At 42.0% G+C, this 22,481-nt stretch overlaps 1 protein-coding gene and 1 long non-coding RNA gene across 3 annotated transcripts in view; one reads left to right on the top strand and one right to left on the bottom strand.

Annotated features, from left to right (window-relative positions):
• The window catches only part of LOC311150356, a 684,587-nt gene that overhangs the window by 307,149 nt on the left and 354,957 nt on the right, over positions 1-22,481 (top strand). The gene's annotated exons all lie outside the window — the stretch shown is intronic.
• On the bottom strand, positions 17,151-21,125 carry LOC311150292 (forkhead box protein P3-like; the record flags this gene model as incomplete). The annotated part of the gene is made up of 12 exons (XM_084187680.1): positions 17,151-17,208; positions 17,359-17,480; positions 17,588-17,689; positions 18,006-18,082; positions 18,318-18,486; positions 18,646-18,720; positions 18,879-18,966; positions 19,067-19,171; positions 19,602-19,788; positions 20,265-20,385; positions 20,572-20,649; positions 20,958-21,125. 12 exons carry the CDS (start codon positions 21,123-21,125, stop codon positions 17,151-17,153), a joined length of 1,350 nt encoding a protein of 449 aa, XP_084043806.1.

Genomic DNA, 22,481 nt, shown 5'->3' with positions numbered 1-22,481 from the left:
GTTTACATCTAAAACAATGTATATGGGTGTTCCCTGAAGTCTACTGATTGCAATAATATCGAACGAACATCTTGGGCTCCCGAGTGGCGCAGCGGTCTAAGGCACTGCATCTCAGTGCTCAGTGCTTGAGTGCTTGAGGCGTCACTACAGACCTCCTGGTTTGATTCCAGGCTGTATCACAACCGGCCGTGATTGGGAGTCCCATAGGGCGGCACACAATTGGCCCAGCGTCGTCCGGGTTTGGCTGGTGTAGGCCGTCATGGTAAATAAGAATTTGTTCTTAACTGACTTGCCTAGTTAAATAAAGATAAAAAATAAATATATAATATGATATTCTGTTTAGGTAAAATCCCATAGGAATGCATTATGTCCAGCAGAGAGACAGGTAACCCATTATAATGAGACCTTTCAGTTTTTACACAAAGCGAATAAACTAGGACATAAAGATGTCTAGCTATAGTGCCACTGCAGATCTAATAACCCAATGTACCACACCGTTGTTGAATACTCATTTCTGATTGGCTAGAAAAAAAACAGATAACGGGACAGTTGGAAAAGATATTGGGACAGTTGGAAAATATATTGGGACACCTTGCAATCATGACGCAATACGCACCTACACATTCACACTGTACATGCTACAAAGTTACAGAAAGCTAAACCAATAACTACACTTACTGAAATTGAATACATTGTAAATGCAGGTCCAACGAGGAGAAAACGTAGCTAGAGAGCTTGTGTTTAGAACATCAACATTTATCCCTTATGCTGCGTTTAGACGAAGGACGCAAAAACCGTCATACCAGTCGGCATAACGGGACAAGAAAGCAAGAAAGATGGTGACGGCAAAAGCACGACAGCAAAGATTTTTATAACTAAATCTCATTGTTCTATCTGTGACGACCGTATGCGTTGCTATGGTGATTTCAGTAAACAAACAGTGCAAATTAACATCCAGTAGAAAACAATGCCATGGCAGACGGCAAAAGTTGTAATATTTTTACTTTGGTGGAAAGTCCCGTCTACCGTGGTGACTGACGGCTGTCAACGTCCGCCGCAACGGCATTTACCGTCATGTTCTCATTGAAAACAATGACATCCGGTTTGCCGTCTACCTCGTACCATGTAAACGTGGAATTACTTATACTCTAAAAGTTTTCCACCATTACCGCCAACAAGATTCACATGGCCATATCACCATAAATAATTGGTACAGTGAGGGAAAAAAGTATTTGATCCCCTGCTGATTTTGTACGTTTGCCCACTAACAAAGACATGATCAGTCTATAATTTTAATGGTAGGTTTATTTGAACAGTGAGAGACAGAATAAATAAAAAAAATCCTGAAAAACGCATGTCAACATTTTTATAAATGGATTTGCATTTTAATGAGGGAAATAAGTATTTGACCCCTCTGCAAAACATGACTTAGTACTTGGTGGCAAAACCCTTGTTGGCAATCACAGAGGTCAGACATTTCTTGTAGTTGGCCACCAGGTTTGCACACATTTCAGGAGGGATTTTGTCCCACTCCTCTTTGCAGATCTTCTCCAAGTCATTAAGGTTTCGAGGCTGACGTTTGGCAACTCTAAACTTCAGCTCCCTCCAAGATTTTCTATGGGATTAAGGTCTGGAGACTGGCTAGGCCACTCCAGGACCTTAATGTGCTTCTTCTTGAGCCACTCCTTTGTTGCCTTGGCCGTGTGTTTTGGGTCATTGTCATGCTGGAATACCCATCCACGACCCATTTTCAATGCCCTGGCTGAGGGAAGGAGGTTCTCACCCAAGATTTGATGGTACATGGCCCCGGCCATCGTCCCTTTGATGCGGTGAAGTTGTCCTGTCCCCTTAGCAGAAAAACACCCCCAAAGCATAATGTTTCCACCTCCATGTTTGACGGTGGGGATGGTGTTCTTAGGGTCATAGGCAGCATTCCTCCTCCTCCAAACACGGCGAGTTGAGTTGATGCCAAAGAGCTCCATTTTGGTCTCATCTGACCACAACACTTTCACCCAGTTCTCCTCTGAATCATTCAGATGTTCATTGGCAAACTTCAGACGGGCCTGTATATGTGCTTTCTTGAGCAGGGGGACCTTGCGGGCGCTGCAGGATTTCACTCCTTCACGGTGTAGTGTGTTACCAATTGTTTTCTTGGTGACTATGGTCCCAGCTGCCTTGAGATCATTGACAAGATCCTCCCGTGTAGTTCTGGGCTGATTCCTCACCGTTCTCATGATCATTGCAACTCCACGAGGTGAGAACTTGCATGGAGCCCCAGGCCGAGGGAGATTGACAGTTCTTTTGTGTTTCTTCCATTTGCGAATAATCGCACCAACTGTTGTCACCTTCTCACCAAGCTGCTTGGCGATGGTCTTGTAGCCCATTCCAGCCTTGTGTAGGTCTACAATCTTGTCCCTGACATCCTTGGAGAGCTCTTTGGTCTTGGCCATGGTGGAGAGTTTGGAATCTGATTGATTAATTGCTTCTGTGGACAGGTGTCTTTTATACAGGTAACAAACTGAGATTAGGAGCACTCCCTTTAAGAGTGTGCTCCTAATCTCAGCTCGTTACCTGTATAAAAGACACCTGGGAGCCAGAAATCTTTCTGATTGAGAGGGGGTCAAATACTTATTTCCCTCATTAAAATGCAAATCAATTTATAACATTTTTTAAATGCGTTTTTCTGGATTATTTTGTTGTTATTCTGTCTCTCACTGTTCAAATAAACCTACCATTAAAATTATAGACTGATAATTTCTTTGTCAGTGGGCAAACGTACAAAATCAGCAGGGGATCAAATACTTTTTTCCCTCACTGTACATACAGCCCAATGATGGCTAACATGTTTGAGGTGGTGTGGAGAACACAAAAGGACCCAAGTATGCCTTATGTATGTGTCCTTTAAACTTTATGCAGAAATGTGGTGGAAATGTCTCCTAAATTACTGTTCGGTAATTTGAATTGGCCATAACTTCATTAGTAAGTGACATATTAAGCCTAATGATGGCTTAAAAAATGTCAAGGTAGTGTGGAAAATACAATCAATTGGATCATGTACAGTGGGGAAAAAAAGTATTTAGTCAGCCACCAATTGTGCAAGTTCTCCCACTTAAAAAGATGAGAGAGGCCTGTAATTTTCATCATAGGTACACGTCAATTATGACAGACAAAATGAGAAAAAAAAATCCAGAAAATCACATTGTAGGATTTTTAATGAATTTATTTGCAAATTATGGTGGAAAATAAGTATTTGGTCAATAACAAAAGTTATTGTTTAGCCTCTTCACTGTTGACGTTGCGGGTACTATTTAATGAAGCTGCCAGTTGAGGACCTGTGAGGCGTCTGTTTTTCAAATTAGACACTCTAGTGTATTTGTCCTCTTGCTCAGTTGTGCACCGGGGCCTCCCACTCCTCTTTCTATTCTGGTTAGAGCCAGTTTACGCTGTTCTGTGAAGGGAGTAGTACACAGCGTTGTACGAGATCTTCAGTTTCTTGGCAATTTCTCGCATGGAATAGACTTCATTTCTCAGAACAAGAATAGACTGACGAGTTTCAGAAGAAAGTTCTATGTTTCTGGCCATTTTGAGCCTGTAATCGAACCCACAATTGCTGATGCTCCAGATACTCAACTAGTCTCAAGAAGGCCAGTTTTATTGCTTCTTTAATCAGCAGAACAGTTTTCAGCTGTGCTAACATAATTGCAAAATGATTTTTCTAATGATCAATTAGCCTTTTAAAATGATAAACTTGGATTAGAAAACACAACCTGCCATTGGAACACAGTACTGATGGTTGCTGATAATGGGCCTCTGTACGCCTATGTAGATATTCAATAAAAAATCAGCAGTTTCCAGCTGCAATAGCCATTTACAACATTAACAATGTCTACACCGTATTTCTGATCAATTTGATGTTATTTTAATGGACAAAAAATTGCTTTTCTTTCGAAAACAAGGACATTTCTAAGTTTTTATTTTTTATTTTATTTATTTTATGTCATTTAGCAGACGCTCTTATCCAGAGCGACTTACAGGAGCAATTAGGGTTAAGTGCCTTGCTCAATGGCACACCGACAGATTTTTCACCTAGTTGGCTCAGGGATTAGAACCAGCGACCTTTCGGTTACTGGCACAACGCTCTTAACCACTAAGCTACCTGCCGCCCAGGCAGGTAGCTTAGTGACCCCAAACTTTTGAACGGTAGTGTATGTGGACACCTTCTCGTCGAACATCTCATTCCAAAATCATGGGCATTAATATAGAGTTTGGCCCTCCTTTCCTGCTGTCACAGCCTTCACTCTTCTGGGAAGGCTTTCCATTAGATGTTGGAACATGGCTGCGGGGGACTTGCTTCCATTCAGCCACAAGAGCATTAATGAGGTCGGGCACTGATGTTGGGCGATTAGGCCTGGCTCGCAGTCGGCATTCCAATTCATCCCAAAGGTGTTCGATGGGGTTGAGGTCAGGGATCTGTGCAGGCCATTCAAGTTTATCCACACCGATCTCGACAAACCATTTCTGTATGGATCTCGCTTTGTGCACAGGGCATTGTCATGCTGAAACAGGAAAGGACTTTCCCCAAACTGTTGCCACAAAGTTGGAAGCAAAGAATTGTCTAGAATGTCATTGTATGCTGTAGCGTTAAGATTTCCTTCACTGGAACTAAGGGGCCTAGCCCGAACCATGAAAAACAGCCCCAGACCATTATTCCTCCTCCACCAAACTTTACAGTTGGCACTATGCACTCGGGCAGGTAGCGTTCTCCTGGCATTCTCCATATCCAGAATCGTCCGTCGGACTGCCTGATGGTGAAGCGTGATTCATCACTCCAGAGAATGCGTTTCCACTGCTCTAGAGTCCAATGGCGGCGAGCGTTGCGCATGGTGATCTTAGGCTTGTGTGCTGCTGCTCGGCCATGGAAACCCATTTCATGAAGCTCCCGATGAACAGCTCTTGTGCTGAAGTTGATTCCAGAGGCAGTTTGGAACTCGGTAGTGAGTGTTGCAACTGAGGATAGACAATTTTTATGTGCTACGTGCTTCAGCACTCGGCAGTCCCATTGTGTGACCTATCACTTTGCAGGCTGAGCCTTTGTTGCTCCTAGAAGTTTCCACTTCACAATAACAGCACTTACAGTTGACCGGGGCAGCTCTAGCAGGGCAGAAATTTGACGAACTGACTTGTTGGAAAGGTGGCATCCTATGACGGTGCCACATTGAATGTCACTGAGCTCTTCAGTAAGGCCATTCTACTGCCAATGTTTGTCTATGGAGATTGCATGGTTGTGTACTCGATTTTATAAACCTGTCAGTAATGGGTGTTGCTGAAATAGCCGAATCCAGTATTCAGATCCCTTGACTTTTTCCACATTTTGTGGAACATGTTTCAAGCAGACCACCATAGTCCCTGTGCCCAAGAACACCAAGGTAACCTGCCTAAATAACTACCGACCCGTAGCACTCACGTCTGTAGCCATGAAGTGCTTTGAAAGGCTCGTCATGGCTCACATCAACACCATTATCCCAGAAACCCTAGACCCACTCCAATTTGCATACCGCCCCAACAGATCCACAGATGACGCAATCTCTATTGCACTCCACACTGCCCTTTCCCACCTGGACAAAAGGAACACCTACGTGAGAATGCTATTCATTGACTACAGCTCAGCGTTCAACACCATAGTGCCCTCAAAGCTCATCACTAAGCTAAGGACCCTGGGACTAAAAACCTCCCTCTTAAACTGGATCCTGGACTTCCTGACGGGCCACCCCCAGGTGGTAACGGTAGGTAACAACACATCTACCACGCTGATCCTCAACACGGGGGCCCCTCAGTGGTGCGTGCTCAGTCCCCTCCTGTACTCCCTGTTCACCCATGACTGCATGGCCAAGCACGACTCCAACACCATCATTAAGTTTGCCGACGACACAACAGTGGTAGGCCTGATCACCGACAACAATGAGACAGCCTATAGGGAGGAGGTCAGAGACCTGGCAGTGTGGTGCCAGGATAACAACCTCTCCCTCAACGTGATCAAGACAAAGGAGATGATCGTGGACTATAGGAAAAGGAGGGCCGAGCACGCCCCCATTCTCATCGACAGGGCTGTAGTGGAGCAGGTTGAGAGCTTCAAGTTCCTTGGTGTCCACATCACCAACGAACTATCATGGTCCAAACACACCAAGACAGTTGTGAAGAGGGTATGGCTGAAAATATTTGGCATGGGTTCTCAGATCCTCAAAAAGTTGCATCATCGAGAGCATCCTGACTGGTTATATAACCACCTGGTATGGCAACTGCTCGGCCTCCGACCGCAAGGCACTACAGAGGGTAATGCGTACAGCCCAGTACATCACTGTGGCCAAGCTTCCTGCCAACCAGGACCTATATACCAGGCGGTGTCAGAGGCAGGCCCTAAAAATTGTCAAAGGCTCCAGCCACCCTAGTCATAGACTGTTATCTCTGCTACCGCACGGCAAGTGGTACCGGAGCGCCAAGTCTAGGTCCAAAAGGCTTCTTAACAGCTTCTACCCCCAAGCCATAGAACAGCTAATCAAATGGCTACCTGGACTATTTGCATTGTATATAGTCTCGTTACTGTTATTTTATTGATCATCTTTAATTTTATATATATATATATATATAAAAAATGTTTTACTTCAGTTTATTTTAGTAAATACTTTCTTAACACTTATTTTTCTTACAACTGCATTGTTGGTTAATGGCTTGTAAGTAAGCATTTCACTGTAAGGTCTACACCTGTTGTATTCGGCGTATGCGACAAATAACATTTGATTTGATTTGATTGATTTGATTTGATTAAATCGTGTTTTTCCCTCATCAATCTACACACAATAATCCATAATGACAAAGCAAAAACATTACATTTACATAAGTATTCAGATGCTTTACTCTGTACTTTGTTGAAGCACCTTTGGCAGTGATTACAGCCTCGAGTCTTCTTGGGTAGGACGCTACAAGCTTGGCACACCTGTATTTGGGGAGTTTCTCCCATTTTTCTCTGCAGATCCTCTCAAGCTTTGTCAGGTTGGATGGGGAGCGTCACTGCACAGCTATTTTCAGGTCTCTCCAGACATGTTCGATCGGGTTCAAGTCCGGGCTCTGGCTGGACCACTCAAGCACATTCAGAGACTTGTCCCCAAGCCACTCCTGCGTTGTCTTGGCTGTGTGCTTATGGTCGTTATCCTGTTGGAAGGTGAACCTTCACCCCAGTCTGAGGTCCTGAGCACTCTGGAGCAGGTTTTTATCAAGGATCTCTCTGTACTTTACTCCGTTCATCTTTCCCTCGATCCTGACTAGTCTCCCAGTCCCTGCCACTGAAAAACATTTCCACAGCATGTTGCTGCCTCCACCATGCTTCACTGTAGGGATGATGCCAGGTTTCCTCCCGACGTGACGCTTGACATTCAGGGTAAAGAGTTCAATCTTGGTTTCATCAGACCAGAAAATCTTGTTTCTCATGGTCTGAGAGTCCTTTAGTTACCTTTTGGCAAACTCTGAGTGGGCTGTCATGTGGCTTTTACGGAGGAGTGGCTTCAGTCTGGCCACTCTACCATAAAGGCCTGATTGGTGGAGTGCTACAGTGATGGTTGACCTTCTGGAAGGTTCTCCCATCTCCACAAAGAAACTCTGGAGCTCTGTCAGAGTGACCATCGGGTTCTTGGTCACCTCCCTGACCAAGGCCCTTCTCCCCCGATTGCTCAGTTTGGCTGGGCAACCAGCTCTAGGAAGAGTATTGGTGGTTCCTAACTTATTCCATTTAAGAATGATGGAGGCCACTGTGTTCTTGGGGACCTTCAATGCTGCAGAAATGTTTTGGTACCCTTTCCCAGTTCTGTGCCTCGCCACAATCCTGTCTCGGAGCTCTACGGACAATTCCTTCAAACAAGTTGTAGAAACATCTCAAGGATGATCAATGGAAATATGATGCACCTGAGCTCAATTTCGAGTCTCAGAGCAAAGGGTCTGAGTACTTATGTAAATAAGGTATTTCTGTTTTTAATTTTTAATATATTTGCAAAAATGTCTAAAATTCGGTTTTCACTTTGTCATTATTTATTTAATCCATTTTAGAATAAGTCTGTAACGTAACAAATTGTGGAAATAGGGAAGGGGTCTGAATACTTTTCGAATGCACTGTATTGCGTAGCATACTATAACGTAACTGTAAGACCAAAAACACCACGTAATTTCTTATGAGATTTAAGGATGATTGTGCTTAATGGTCACGTTTTTTCTCATGATGTGGCCAGCACTAAACAGCACGTGCCATAGGATAAATGTGCTCTGATGGAAGCAATACAGGTAGACTAGGCTGTAGCTTGTTAATATCACCTGCTCTGAAATCCGCTGAAAGAGTATTTACTTATATCACTCAAGAAGATCTAAATGCATATTGTCATGAAACTGATTGAGATCAAATGGTTATGGTTGGCATAGTTGGCAGCTTTGACTTTTCACCCGTAAAATGAGAAGAATTAGGCCTTAAATGATCAATCATTCACGATTGACAGTGATGGACTATTTTGAAATTAGGTTGGCCTAATTTGGTGTTTGGTGGTATTAAAAGTACAAACATTTATTCAAGTCAATGTGTGTAGGCAACGGCAGATTCTGCATTTGGATGATTCATTTTATGAATATAAAATTATATTATTCAACAGGCTAAGGCGCAAACGTTGATTGAGAAATTATGACTTCATTTTCTTTTTTTATGCGCTCCGGCACCTAAAAAAATTAATAACAGTACTACACCACTGAGAATAAGGTTAAATCTGCAATTGCAATATGACTAGACATCTTTGTTTAGACTTTTACTTACTTTATGTAAAGGCTGAAATGGTTATCTGTCTCTCTGCTGGGACTTTACCTAAAGTATTGTGTACAGCTGGAGCAGGTTTCCTGTCATTTTCCTTACAATTGAAACAAAACAGAATATCATATTATGTATCATTGCAATCAGTAGACTTCAGGGAACACCTGTATGACTTTTTAGAGTGATTACATGTAAACTATTGGAACTAGCCATGAAAACATTTACGAAAAACAGTAATTTTTTTCTACTAAAAGTTTAAAGGATACAGTCTGTTACAGTCTGAAATCAAAATGTATTTGTCACTGGTGTAGAGAGAAGTAGGCAGTCGCAGGTTTAGAACTACTGAATTTATTTAAGCACCATAGATCAAAGTGGGATGAAACCCAAACGCTGTTGTGCTCAAAATATATCTTCCTAAACAAAAAGGCAAAGGGCGAACCCAAAGTGCAAAATATGAAGTACTCAGGAAATAGTAGGAGCGATACCTCTCAGGAAAACAAGTAACATTTACAATGACCGACAAAGACAAATGGCAGAGAGAGTACATATACAGTGATAGAGTGGGGATTGGAACCAGGTGTGTAATGATGTCCGGGGTTGATGAGTGAAGGCGTTTGCCAGCATTAGGTTCGGCAGCAGCTAGAAGGCCACCTGAGCTGGACAGGAGAGGGAGCCAAAGCGAAGGCTGGTGTGACAGTATTAAATATATTTTTTTGTCACCCATCTAGACACAATACCCCATAATGACAAAGTGAAAACAAGGTTTTAGAAATGTTTGCTAATTTATTGAAAATTAAATACAGAAATACTGTCTCTCATTTACATAAATATTCACACCCTTGAGTCAATATATGTTAAAATCCCCTTTGGCAGCGATTACAGCTTTGAGTCTTTCTGGGTAAGTCTCTAAGAGCGTTGCACACCTTGGTTGCACAATATTTGCACATTATTATTTAAATAAATCTTCAAGCTCTTTCAAGTTGGTTGACAGCCATTTTGAAGTCTTTCCATAGATTTTCAAGCCAATTTAAGACAAAATTGTAACTAGGCCACTCAGGAACATTCAATGTCGTCTTGGTAAGCAACTCCAGTGTATATTTGGCCTTGTATTTTAGGTTATTGTCCTGCTGAAAGTTGAATTATTTGTCTCCCAGTGTCTGTTGGAAAGCAGACTGAACCAGGTTTTCCTCTAGGATCTTGCCTGTGCTTAGCTCTATTCCATTTCTTTTTATAAAAAAAAAACTCCCTAGTCCTTGCCGATGACAAGCATACTCATAACATGATGCAGCCACCACCATGCTTGAAAATATTAAGAGTGGTACTCAGTTATATGATGTGTTGGATTTGCCCCAAACATAACGCTTTATCTTCAGGACATAAAGTTCATTTCTTTGCCAATTTTTTTGCAGTTTTACTTTAGTTCCTTATTGCAAACAGGATGCATGTTTTGGAATATTTATATTATGTACAGGCATCCTTCTTTTTACTCTGTCATTTAGGTTAGCATTGTGGAGTAACTACAATGTTGTTGATCCATCCTCAGTTTTCTCCTATCCCAGCCATTAAACTCTGTAACTGTTTTAAAGTCACCATTGGCCTTATGCTGTAATCCCTGAGCTGTTTCCTTCCTCTCCAGCAACTGAGTTAGGAATGACGCCTGTATCTTTGTAGTGACTGGGTGTATTGATACACCATCCAAAGTGTAATTAATAACTTCACCATGCTTAAAGGTATATTCAATGTCTGCTTTGTTTATTTTTACCCATCTACCAATAGGCACCCTTTTTTGCAAGGCATTGGAAAACATCCCTGTTTTTTGTGGTTGAATCTGTGTTTGTAATTTACTGCTCGGCTGAGGGACCTTACAGATAATTGTACAGTGCATTCGGAAAGTATTCAGACCCCATTACTTTTTCCACATTTTGTTATGTTACAGCCTTATTCTAAAATTGATTAAATTTTTTTTTTTTCCTAATTAATCTACACACAGTACCCCATAATGACAAAGTGAAAACAGGTTTTTAGAAATTTTTGCAAATGTATTACAAATAAAATACAGAAATACCTTATTTACATAAGCGTTCAGACCCTTTGCTATGAGACTCAAAATTGAGCTCAGGTGCATCCTGTTTCCATTGCTCATCCTTGAGATGTTTCTACAACTTGATTGGAGTCCACCTGTGGTAAATTCAATTGATTGGACATAATTTGGAAAGGCACACACCTGTCTATATAAGGTCCCACAGTTGACAGTGCATGTCAGAGCAAAAACCAAGCCATGAGGTCGAAGGAATTGTCTGTAGAGCTCCGAGACAGGATTGTGGCGAGACACAGATCTGGGGAAGGGTACCAAAAAAATGTCTGCAGCATTGAAGGTCCCCAAGAACACAGTGGCCTCCATCATTCTTAAATGGAAGAAGTTTGGAACCACCAAAACTCTTCCTAGAGCTGGTCGCCCGGCCAAACTGAGCAATCGGGGGAGAAGGGCGTTGGTCAGGGAGGTGACCAAGAACCTGATGGTCACTCTGACAGAGCTTCAGAGTTCCTCTGTGGAGATGGGAGAACCTTCCAGAAGGACAACCATCTCTGCAGCACTCCACCAATCAGGCCTTTATGGTAGAGTGGCCAGACGGAAGCCACTCCTCAGTAAAATGCACATGACAGCTCGCTTGGAGTTGCCAAAATGCACCTAAAGGACTGTCAGACCATGAGAGACAAGATTCTCTGGTCTGATGAAACTAAGATTGAATTATTTGGCCTGAATGCCAAGCGTCACGTCAAGATTCTCTGGTCTGATGAAACTAAGATTGAATTATTTGGCCTGAATGCCAAGCGTCACGTCGGGAGGAAAGCTGGTACCATCCCTCTCTGAATGTCCTTGAGTGGCCCAGCCAGAGCCCGGACTTGAACACAATCGAACATCTCTGGAGAGACTTGAAAATAGCTGTGCAGCGACGCTCCCCATCCAACCTGACAGAGCTTGAGAGGATCTGCAGAGAAGAATTGGAGAAACTCCTCAAATACAGGTGTGCCAAGCTTGTAGCATCATACCCAAGAAGACTCGAGGCTGTAATTGCTGCCAAAGGTGCTTCAACAAAGTACTGAGTAAAGGGTCTGAATACTTATGTAAATGTAATATTTCAGAGAGAGAGAGAAAAGGAATGTGCAAAACGACCCACCTCATATGGAATTACACAGAAATGGTTTTCACATTGTAGTATACTTTTGCATTTTTAGCATTATTAGCATGCATTATCTTCCAAGTCATAAGTTAAAGAGATCTACACTATACAGTGGGGAAAAAAGTATTTAGTCAGCCACCAATTGTGCAAGTTCTCCCACTTAAAAATATGAGAGAGGCCTGTAATTTTCATCATAGGTACACGTCAACTATGACAGACAAATTGAGAAAAAGAATTCCAGAAAATCACATTGTAGGAATTTTTATGAATTTATTTGCAAATTATGGTGGAAAATAAGTATTTGGTCAATAACAAAAGTGTCTCAATACTTTGTTACATACCCTTTGTTGGCAATGACACAGGTCAAACGTTTTCTGTAAGTCTTCACAAGGTTTTCACACACTTTTGCTGGTATTTTGGCCCATTCCTCCATGCAGATCTCCTCTAGAGCAGTGATGTTTTGGGGTTGTCGCTGGGCAACACGGACATTCAACTCCCTCCAAAGATTTTCTATGGGGTTGAGATCTGGAGACTGGCTAGGCCACTCCAGGACCTTGAAATGCTTCTTACGAAGCCACTCCTTCGTTGCCCGGGCGGTGTGTTTGCGATCATTGTCATGCTGAACAACCCAGCTACGTTTCATCTTCAATGCCCTTGCTGATGGAAGGAGGTTTTCACTCAAAATCTCACGATACATGGCCCCATTCATTCTTTCCTTTACACGGATCAGTCGTCCTGGTCCCTTTGCAGAAAAACAGCCCCAAAGCATGATGTTTCCACCCCCATGCTTCACAGTAGGTATGGTGTTCTTTGGATGCAACTCAGCATTCTTTGTCCTCCAAACACGACGAGTTGAGTTTTTACCAAAAAGTTATATTTTGGTTTCATATGACATTCTCCCAATCCTCTTCTGGATCATCTAAATACACTCTAGCAAACTTCAGACGGGCCTGGACATGTACTGGCTTAAGCAGGGGGACACGTCTGGCACTGCAGGATTTGAGTCCCTGGCGGCGTAGTGTGTTACTGATGGTAGGCTTTGTTACTTTGGTCCCAGCTCTCTGCAGGTCATTCACTAGGTCCCTCCGTGTGGTTCTGGGATTTCTGCTCACCGTTCTTGTGATCATTTTGACCCCACGGGCTGAGATCTTGCGTGGAGCCCCAGATCGAGGGAGATTATCAGTGGTCTTGTATGTCTTCCATTTCCTAATAATTGCTCCCACAGTTGATTTCTTCAAACCAAGCTGCTTACCTATTGCAGATTCAGTCTTCCCAGCCTGGTGCAGGTCTACAATTTTGTTTCTGGTGTCCTTTGATAGCTCTTTGGTCTTGGCCATAGTGGAGTTTGGAGTGTGACTGTTTGAGGTTGTGGACAGGTGTCTTTTATACTGATAACAAGTTCAAACAGGTGCCATTAATACAGGCAACGAGTGGAGGACAGAGGAGCCTCTTAAAGAAGAAGTTACAGGTCTGTGAGAGCCAGAAATCTTGCTTGTTTGTAGGTGACCAAATACTTATTTTTCACCATAATTTGCAAATAAATTCATAAAAAATCCTACAATGTGATTTTCATGATTTTTTTTCTCAATTTGTCTGTCATAGTTGACGTGTACCTATGATGAAAATTACAGGCCTCTCTCATCTTTTTAAGTGGGAGAACTTGCACAATTGGTGGCTGACTAAATACTTTTTTCCCCCACTGTATATCATTATTTGCATTTTGCATTACCCTTGGCACTTCAATGGCAAAAGATAGTCCCATATACTTGAATGGTAAAATAAACTAAACATTGTAGAACTATCTCCTCCTACACCGTTTATACTATTAACACCAAACTAACGTTGAGATGTTCAGCCTGGCCAAACTTAGATTGCTTTGAAAGGATATTTGATACTATGTATACTTTTGGAACTATAACCATTTTAAATTTGTATAAATTAACATGGGTTTGAATGAGAACCATAGGAATAAAGTGGTAGCTATTCAAAATGGTCCTGCTCCTTGGTTAATTAAGCCACAAGACCAACTTTAAAACATTCAGGCTATCCTAACTTCAAATTCTTTAAAACCTTTACAATATTTAAAAAATGTATTGGCATAAATTACCATAAAATAACTCACCAATAGTAACTCTTGAACCGTTCAAGCTAGAGACACCAAACCAACTTTCTCTTGTTCAGGCTATCCTAACTTCACATTCTTAACTTGTATCAACTATAACTGTATACATTAGCACAAATTAGCATAATATAATCCACCAACAGTCACTCTTGAACCGTTCAAGCTAGAGACACCAAACCAACTTTTACATGTTCACGCTATCCTAGACAATCAATCAATCAGCCAATCAATGAATACATTTTTACATCTATCTACTTTTTCAACTATAACCAGTCACTACTATTACTACTGCAGTCACTGCCACTACTATAACTTATTTCAAAACCATAAATACTTTAAAACATACCAGCAACCACACCACATTTTCTACATGTACTTTTCTAGTTTTATTTTGTGTTTTTATTTTGTTTGTTTATTGTGTTTCCATACCCCCTCAAATAATATGAAGTATATGTATCTGAGTTACGAGTAAAAATGTGAATCATGTTATGAGATCAGTTTGTTATTGATTTACAGGTGAACACTTTTATTATATAGCGGTTGCCTTGAACAGGCATTTGCTAGTTAAAATGTTTCCATATTTTAGATGGTTATTTTACAGGTGAACACTTATAATTATGACTCGGCCCAGAAATGTGAAATCAAGGTCTGAAAAGTGGAAAAGTGCCATCTCTAGAGAACTCTATCGCTGTCTTGTCCTGTCAAAAATACCTTGCCTGAGGCGCTTTTCTGAGAGAAAGCAGGTTTGTGGATGTGAGAGTGTCAGTGAGAGATAAGAGGCAGACACTTTACAGACTTGAAACAAAATATGGGGGGAAATATGCATATGGGGGGGGGGGTGCATTTTCTCCATCTCTGGAAAGAGAGAGAGAGAAAAGGAATGTGCAAAACGACCCACCTCATATGGAATTACACAGAAATGGTTTTCACATTGTAGTATACTTTTGCATTTAGAAAGCATTATTAGCATGCATTATCTTCCAAGTCATAAGGCAAAGAGATCTACACTATATATCATTATTTGCATTACCCAAGGATTGTGCATATTCTCTGTCCATACATGTTTATATTAAGAAGTACATTGTAAAAACACTTGATACAGTAGTCTTGAATTTAACTTAATTACATTTTGGGATTGCACATAAAACATACATCGACAAGATGTGCAATGGGAATCTCCTATGAAAGTAATCTCACATGAAAACACTTAATTCCAAAGTGATCTTATTCGATCAGGTCAATGTGACCACTACTGTAGGTCTACTCATGAATGAGCATACTGCACATCTGGACATATTGGTCTTTCCATACGTCACATCTCCACAGAAACAGAACACTGGTCACAGTGCTTATTTAAGCAGATGAGGAAAATACTATGATTACCTCAAACTGTCCTCACTTTCAAGACTACACCTTATACTTTGAGAGGGTGTGCTCTCCCCAAAAGGAAATAGCTTTCGATTTTATCTTGTATTGGCAGTCTGTTTGTGTCATTGTAAATGCTGCCAGTGGGTTTGATGGCTAGCATCTACAGAGGAAGTTGAATGGGTAATAATAAGCACCTGCCAGCATGAACCATAAGAGTAGAGGGTTTTAGAGGATGTAACACTGTACATGATTCTCCTAAAGGAAATGCTTTAAATGACAGGCCTGGGGAAAGGATCTGGTCCAGCCTGAGGTGTGCCTAGAGTAAGGAGTTATATTATAGCCTCATATCTCACAGTCTCATGTTTACCCACGGGGGGCCAGTATGAAAAATGTATGCACTCACTAACTAACTGTAAGTCGCTCTGGATAAGAGCGTCTGCTAAAGGACTAAGAAATATTTTAAAAATGTACCCATCCACACCAGATAAATAACTTTTGTCCTTTAGAAAAATAACTCTGGATATAAATTACTGGATATCCCTTTCTAGTGGAAAGACTGATTCATACAGAAGGACAACGGCTGGGTCTGTGGAAAAACGGACTAATAGCTGTGAAATATGAAAAACACAATGGAGACGTTTAGAAACCCTAGGGCTAATGTATAGACAATATTTTGCTTGATGTCCGTGACACTGTGGAATGTTAGACCCATTGCGTTCATGAGCTATTAGTCAGTTTGTGGTAAAGATTAAGTGGCTAAAGTTCAATGGTAATGAAGGAGTGTCAGGAGCAACAAAAGAAGCTGAAGGCACTGGAGCAAGGCTGAGGCTCTCAAAGGCTGTGGGAGCATTGAGGAGTATACGTAGGAATCATGCGTGTGGGAGCGAGGAGAAGGGCTTTCATCTATACTTCACCTTCTGACTGCGACTCACCAGGGAGCAGCAGGCTGCTGCTCACAGGTGAAAACACTATTAAACAGGGCTTTCACATTGCAGGAAGATATATTCTCCCTTACTCTCTCACAGAGTTACTCTAGACTTATGGAGAATGATGTAAAAGGGATCGTGGAGGGTAGCTGTTATTTAAAGTTTTGTGGGTTAAGTGGTTAACTGATTTTGTTTTCTCACAAAAAATAATCAAGTGATCACTGCAACAGGTGATCCAAAATCAGAGATATATTCAAATATGAATTTAATTACAGAGTATTTTTTATTTATTTTTTACACAATGTCACATTTATACTTGCTTGCTGTAACATATATGTAGCCAACACAACAAAACAAAATGATTGTTCACCTTTTCACTGTGTTTTTATTGACAAATAATTTTTAAGTATATAGTTTTATTTCAAAGGCTGCAAATATATTGCCATTCCAGCCATGCACACTTCTTCATGATCAGAGAGTCTAGAGAGGCAAAAGAGTCTGGGGCTATGCTATGTATTATAGCACCATCTGCTGCTGAACAAAGAAGGTGACGCTGGGTACTGAAGATACTGTGGACCAGGACTGGTCAACCCTCTGCCTGGAGAGCTACTATGGAGGCTTTTGCTCCAGCCCTGTTATAATATACCTGATTCAGTTATAGGTCCTGGTGACTTCCTTTTCCAGTAGTTTTTCATTCACTGAAGGGGTGGCTATGTTCAAGGTTCCTCTGGACGGAATAAGGAGCAGGGTGCCAGCCATTTCACATGATGATCCCTGAAATAGTTTTTGATATTATTACAATATAATAAAAAACATGCCTTTGTTAATGGGTGGGGTTAACAATAGCACCCTCACTTGTTGAGTTGGAATGAAGTTGCAAAACTAAGAATGAATCAAGAAAGCACATCCAGAGCATAGGCCTACCTGTGGTATTTTTGTCCCTTTCTCATTTGATATTCCATTTCATCCACTGTCCAGACGGCCCCCTTGCCTCCCTCCACTCGCACAAAACACTTGTGCAAGCTAAGATTATGACGGACAGCGTTCTGTGGTGGCAAAGGAATACAGCTTGTGTTAGGATCTCAGGAGCCAATATTCCTCAAAACTCAAATGGAAGACTCAAATGTAAGTTTGATCCAAGGAGAAGCCAAACCTTCCATGTGGCCGTGTTGTGTCGGAAGTAGAAGAACATGGTGGTGAACCAGTTGTAGATGTCATTCAGAGAGCGCTGCTTGTCTGGAGACTCCAGTATAGACTGCAGACAGACATGGTGGACATTTACAATAGGCTTGTGCAATTGAAACAGCTCACATGAAGTCTAGACATAGATATAAGTCTTGCTACTCATGTAGTCCAATACAATGGATTCGATATTAATGTCCCACTTGTGTAGATGAAAAGGTAGAATGTTGCTGTCTTTCAGTTCAACAAAGATGCATGAACTACAGAGCAAACTGTATGAGTTGCTCAGCTGCTCAGCCAGACCCTCGACAGTCTAGATTTTCCTTTACTCAAGTGCGCCTTTACCTGAGTGTTCAGAGGGACTCTACTATCTGATTCAGACAACTCACCCATCTTATCAGGCAGGCGTAGGTGTACGGAGGCCTGATGTTGTTGTATTTGTAACACTCAACACTCGGGACAAGATCTGTGGGGTGGCCAATGAAAGCAAACATGCTGGGTCTTGAGTTTGGATCAGATTTCATGGCAATGCGAAAGGCAACATCACAAAAACAAACAAGCAAAACACTTGGAGGAATGCAGTCAGAGTGGCATTCAGGATCAAAATGGAGTGGAACTCTCTCTAGCTTAAGACAAGTAAATCAGCAGTCACGCTATGTGAATGTTACTCTGTGTTGAAGATGAGCGTGAAATGGTGTTACCTGGGAGTAGGTGGTTGGGAGCGGCAGTGGGCCAATACTCATGCTGCGCCTGCTCCTCTGGCTCTTTAGTGGCGCATCGTGGCATACCATCTGGTGCCCGGGCCAGGGATGGGTTCTGGGGCAGGACTAGTGCCAGGCTGTGGCTGTAGGGCCAGTCTGAACCTGCCTTCTGACAGGGAGAGACACCCAACAACACAGACATTCAATATGGTCAGGTTGGGGTACATTGAACATTTCTTAAAAAGGGCAGGATAATGGGCAATGGCATGGCCGGTTACTATAGTCACTTGAGGGCATTAGCCAAAATAGGGAAGCCTTGAGGAGTTACCATGTCAGTTGATTTGTGTTCAGATAGGTGCAGATGGAGTTGCATTGCAAAGAGCTTCTGTTTTTCCAGAGTCAGCTAAAAAATAAGGAAGATGAATCAAGGTTTATTAGGGGCCACATTTTCACTTAGTTGGACTTCGAGCTTTACAACCTTCCTCTGTTGTCAGTGTTCACTATTTGGAGCTTTTCTGTAAAACTGTCTATTATAGTGTATGTAGAACTACAGGAACAAACCTGGGTCTCCATGTATTGCACCATGTCTTGTTGTACCCTACACTGTGCAATGCTTCTGTCTCCATGGCCATGGTCAGAGTGGAGGTGCCTGGAGATACCATAAAAGGTAATCAAAGTCACGACTATAAAGAACAGCACCACAATTTCATCACAATGACCAATGAAATATACTGGTGCTCATGACTCACTTAAAAAAACTGGGAAATTCTTCAAATACCGCATCGCAGCCTGGCCAGCAGCAGAGTCCGTTGAGAAACAGAGCACTGGAGCTCCGTAGGGTTGGGTGACCTGGCCTGCAGATGGGAGGAACATTACAAACTCAGGACTGAATGCCCCGTGTAGCTCAGTTGGTAGAGCATGGCACTTGCAACGCCAGGGTTGTGGGTTCGATTCCCACGGGGGGCCAGTATGAAAAAATGTATACAAAATGTATGCACTCACTAACTGTGAGTTGCTCTGGATAAGAGTGTCTGCTAAATGACTAAAATATGAATGCAATCAATCAAACCAGCCTGGCATTGTTTATGCAGTGTCTGTTTACACACACCAGTGGAGGCTGCTGACGGGAGGACGGCTCCTAATAATGTCTGGAAAGGAGTGAATGGAACCCATGTGTTTGATGCAGTTTATACCATCCACTCATTCCACTCCAGCCATTACCACAAGCCCATCCTCCCCAATTAAAGTGCCACCAACCTCCTGTGACACACACATGGAACTCACTCATGATGCCTGGTGATTATGGAGCTCTGCTTAGGACTGGCTCTCCTCAGGGGAGAGGGGTGGCGAGTGGGCCCAGGAGAGTGCTCAGTGTGTGGGGGTGAGGACTGTCCACGGCTCCCTGTGTCCACCTCCACCTTGCACAGTGATATGGGTTGAGCTGAACTGGCCTCTGTTAGAGTGCACGGTGCTGGAGAAGAAAGGTAGAGAAAAAGACCTATAAACACTTTCCATGAACCTCCTATATGAATCAAGCATAATGGCTGTCTAGAATTGTATACAACATATGTAATGACACCATTTTTTTTAAGCCACCATTGTTTCCATTTAAAAGTGTGACCCTACACCCGCATTATCTATTTTGGTGAGGGGAAGGGTTTTTTGCAGGGGGAAAAAATGTAAATGTTTGGACAATGAAAAGCTATAATGGTTCGGTTGTAAGGATGCTGCAGTGGGTCAGTCAGAGCGGAGAGAAGTGAACTATGGGGTTGGTTTTGGATTCTATACATCCATTATACATTATTACACAGCAGGGTCATGGACAGTGTTTGTAGGTCTTTCTCCATAAAGAGCTGTTTTATTCTATCTTCTCCTAAGACATGATAGTTCAGTTGTATATGTACTGTAAGGGTGCTGCTGCAGAGGGTCAGTCAGAGAAGAACGTACCCTGTGGTCGCACGTGGGCAGCCTGGACACCCTGGCGTAGAACAGAGGGTCTGTGCTGGCTCAACTGGGGGCACCAAGACACCCGCTGCAGGAACGGTCTCCCCTCCTCCTCACTGGAACACTGGGAAGGACACGTAAAAACACTCTCACACTTACAGTACCCCCCTTTTACCAGCAGGGAGTGGTCTGAGCAAACACAAGCAACTTTTTTTGCTAATATAAGTGTATGGGTTACATGAATCTCAGGTCAAAATAGGGCCTTGAAACATGTTATTATAGGAGGTATAAGAAGAGGATAATATCATACCTGCTGTAACAGTATGCTTTGGAGCTGAGATGAGGCCATAAGTGGACCTCCAGGTCTAATCATCAATGGGAAGCCCATCTATAAATAATGGACATTTATTTATATCATTCATCTAGCTCACTATTAGGAAAAACTCCATATAATGAAAATATAGATATTGCCTCCTGGGAACTTGTCTTTAAATTAGTATTATTATACAAAATATAATAGACAAAAAAAAAACATTTAAAAAAAGACAACTGTATGGAACTGTCTTGATTTACACTTTAGCTTGAGCTCTTAACTTTCCATTGATATTTATTTGAGTCTTCTTCCCATTATGTGTTATTCCCTTTTGTTTGTAAATCACATGTTGATTGAAACCACAGTAACAGTTCAACCAGTACCTGAGTAACAGAGGTACGAGCATAGAGCCGAGGTGAGACAGAATCATTTGGCTTGGTGCGTGTGTCTGGCTCCTCTGCCTGTTCACCCTGCCGATCTCGCTGCTGCTGCTGCTGTCTCCCACTGTTCAGCCGCCCACTCTTCAACCTCTCACTCTCAGTCTGTGGCATCCCTGGGCCTGGTGCAGAAGAGAGGAAACGGATGGTTAGTGCTAAGTGCATGCTACCCCCAGGAATGCATGGGTGGTGGTGGATAAAAGTTGTAAATGTGTAGACAACATGAACAATTTCAAATAATCATAAATCATAATAGATCATCCCCACACAGGGCACCAATTATGTAGAGATGTTCATATTTGTAAGAATATGTTGTATTCAGTCCCGCATATAGTTAAACAAATGACATTAAAACAACACATCGCTACAATAAGAGAGAGAGAGGGGGGGGGGGGGCATGTGCTCTTTGGTAAATGTTAGACAGCGACAGGTTTGGAGGCATGGTGTCTTTTGTTCCCTTATCAGACATAATGAAAGGTAGAGGAGTTGAAACACAGTCTGGGCTGAGAGATGTTGTGGTTGTGCACAGGTGCAACTACACAGACATTGGAGCGTACAGAGATGGAGCTGATAGAAGCAGGTATCTCAAAAACATACAGTGAGCTCCAAAATGATTGGAACAGTGACACATTTTGTTGTTGTTTTGGCTCTGTACTCCAACACTTTGGATTTGAAATTATGAGGTTAAAGTGCAGACTGTCAGCTTTAATCTGAGGGTATTTTCATCCATATCGGGTGAACCGATTAGAAATTACAGCACTTTTTGTACATAGTCCCCACATCTTAGGGGACCAAAAGTATGTGTTTTAAAGTAATCAAAAGTTTAGTATTTGGTCCCATATTCCTAGCACGCAATGATTACATCAAGCTTGTGACTCTACAAACTTGTTGGATGCATTTTCTGTTTGTTTTGGTTGTATTTCAGATTATTTTGTGCCCAATAGAAATGAATTGTAAATAATGTATTGTGTCATTTTGGAGTCACTTCAATTGTAATGATGAGTGAGAAAGTTACAGATGCACAAATATCATACCCCAAAATGCTAGCCTCCCCTGTTATTGTAATGGTGAGAGATTAGCATGTCTTGGGGGTATGATATTTGTGCGTCTGTAACTTTCTCACTCATCCTTATTCACGATTCATTCAGGACTATCCGTAATCATGGTAGCATCCACATTAATGTAGAAGTGTTTAGAAACATATTATATTCTTATTTACAATAAAAGTGACTCCAAACTGGCACAATACATTATTTACCATGAATTTCTATTGGGCACACCATAATCGGAAACACAACCCAAACAGCAAATGTATCCAACAAGTTTGTAGTCACAAGCTTGATGTAATCATTGCGTGCTAGGAATATGGGACCAAATACTAAACTTTTGATTACTTCAGGGAATTTGTCCCAATACTTTTGGTCCCCTAAAATGGGGGGACTATGTACAAAAAGTGCTGTAATTTCTAAA

This window comes from Coregonus lavaretus (assembly GCF_964263955.1).
Source record: "Coregonus lavaretus genome assembly, chromosome: 22".
NCBI lineage: Eukaryota > Metazoa > Chordata > Actinopteri > Salmoniformes > Salmonidae > Coregonus > Coregonus lavaretus.
The sequence above is the reverse complement of the archived record's forward strand: the minus strand, read 5'-3'. Positions and strand labels throughout refer to the sequence as shown.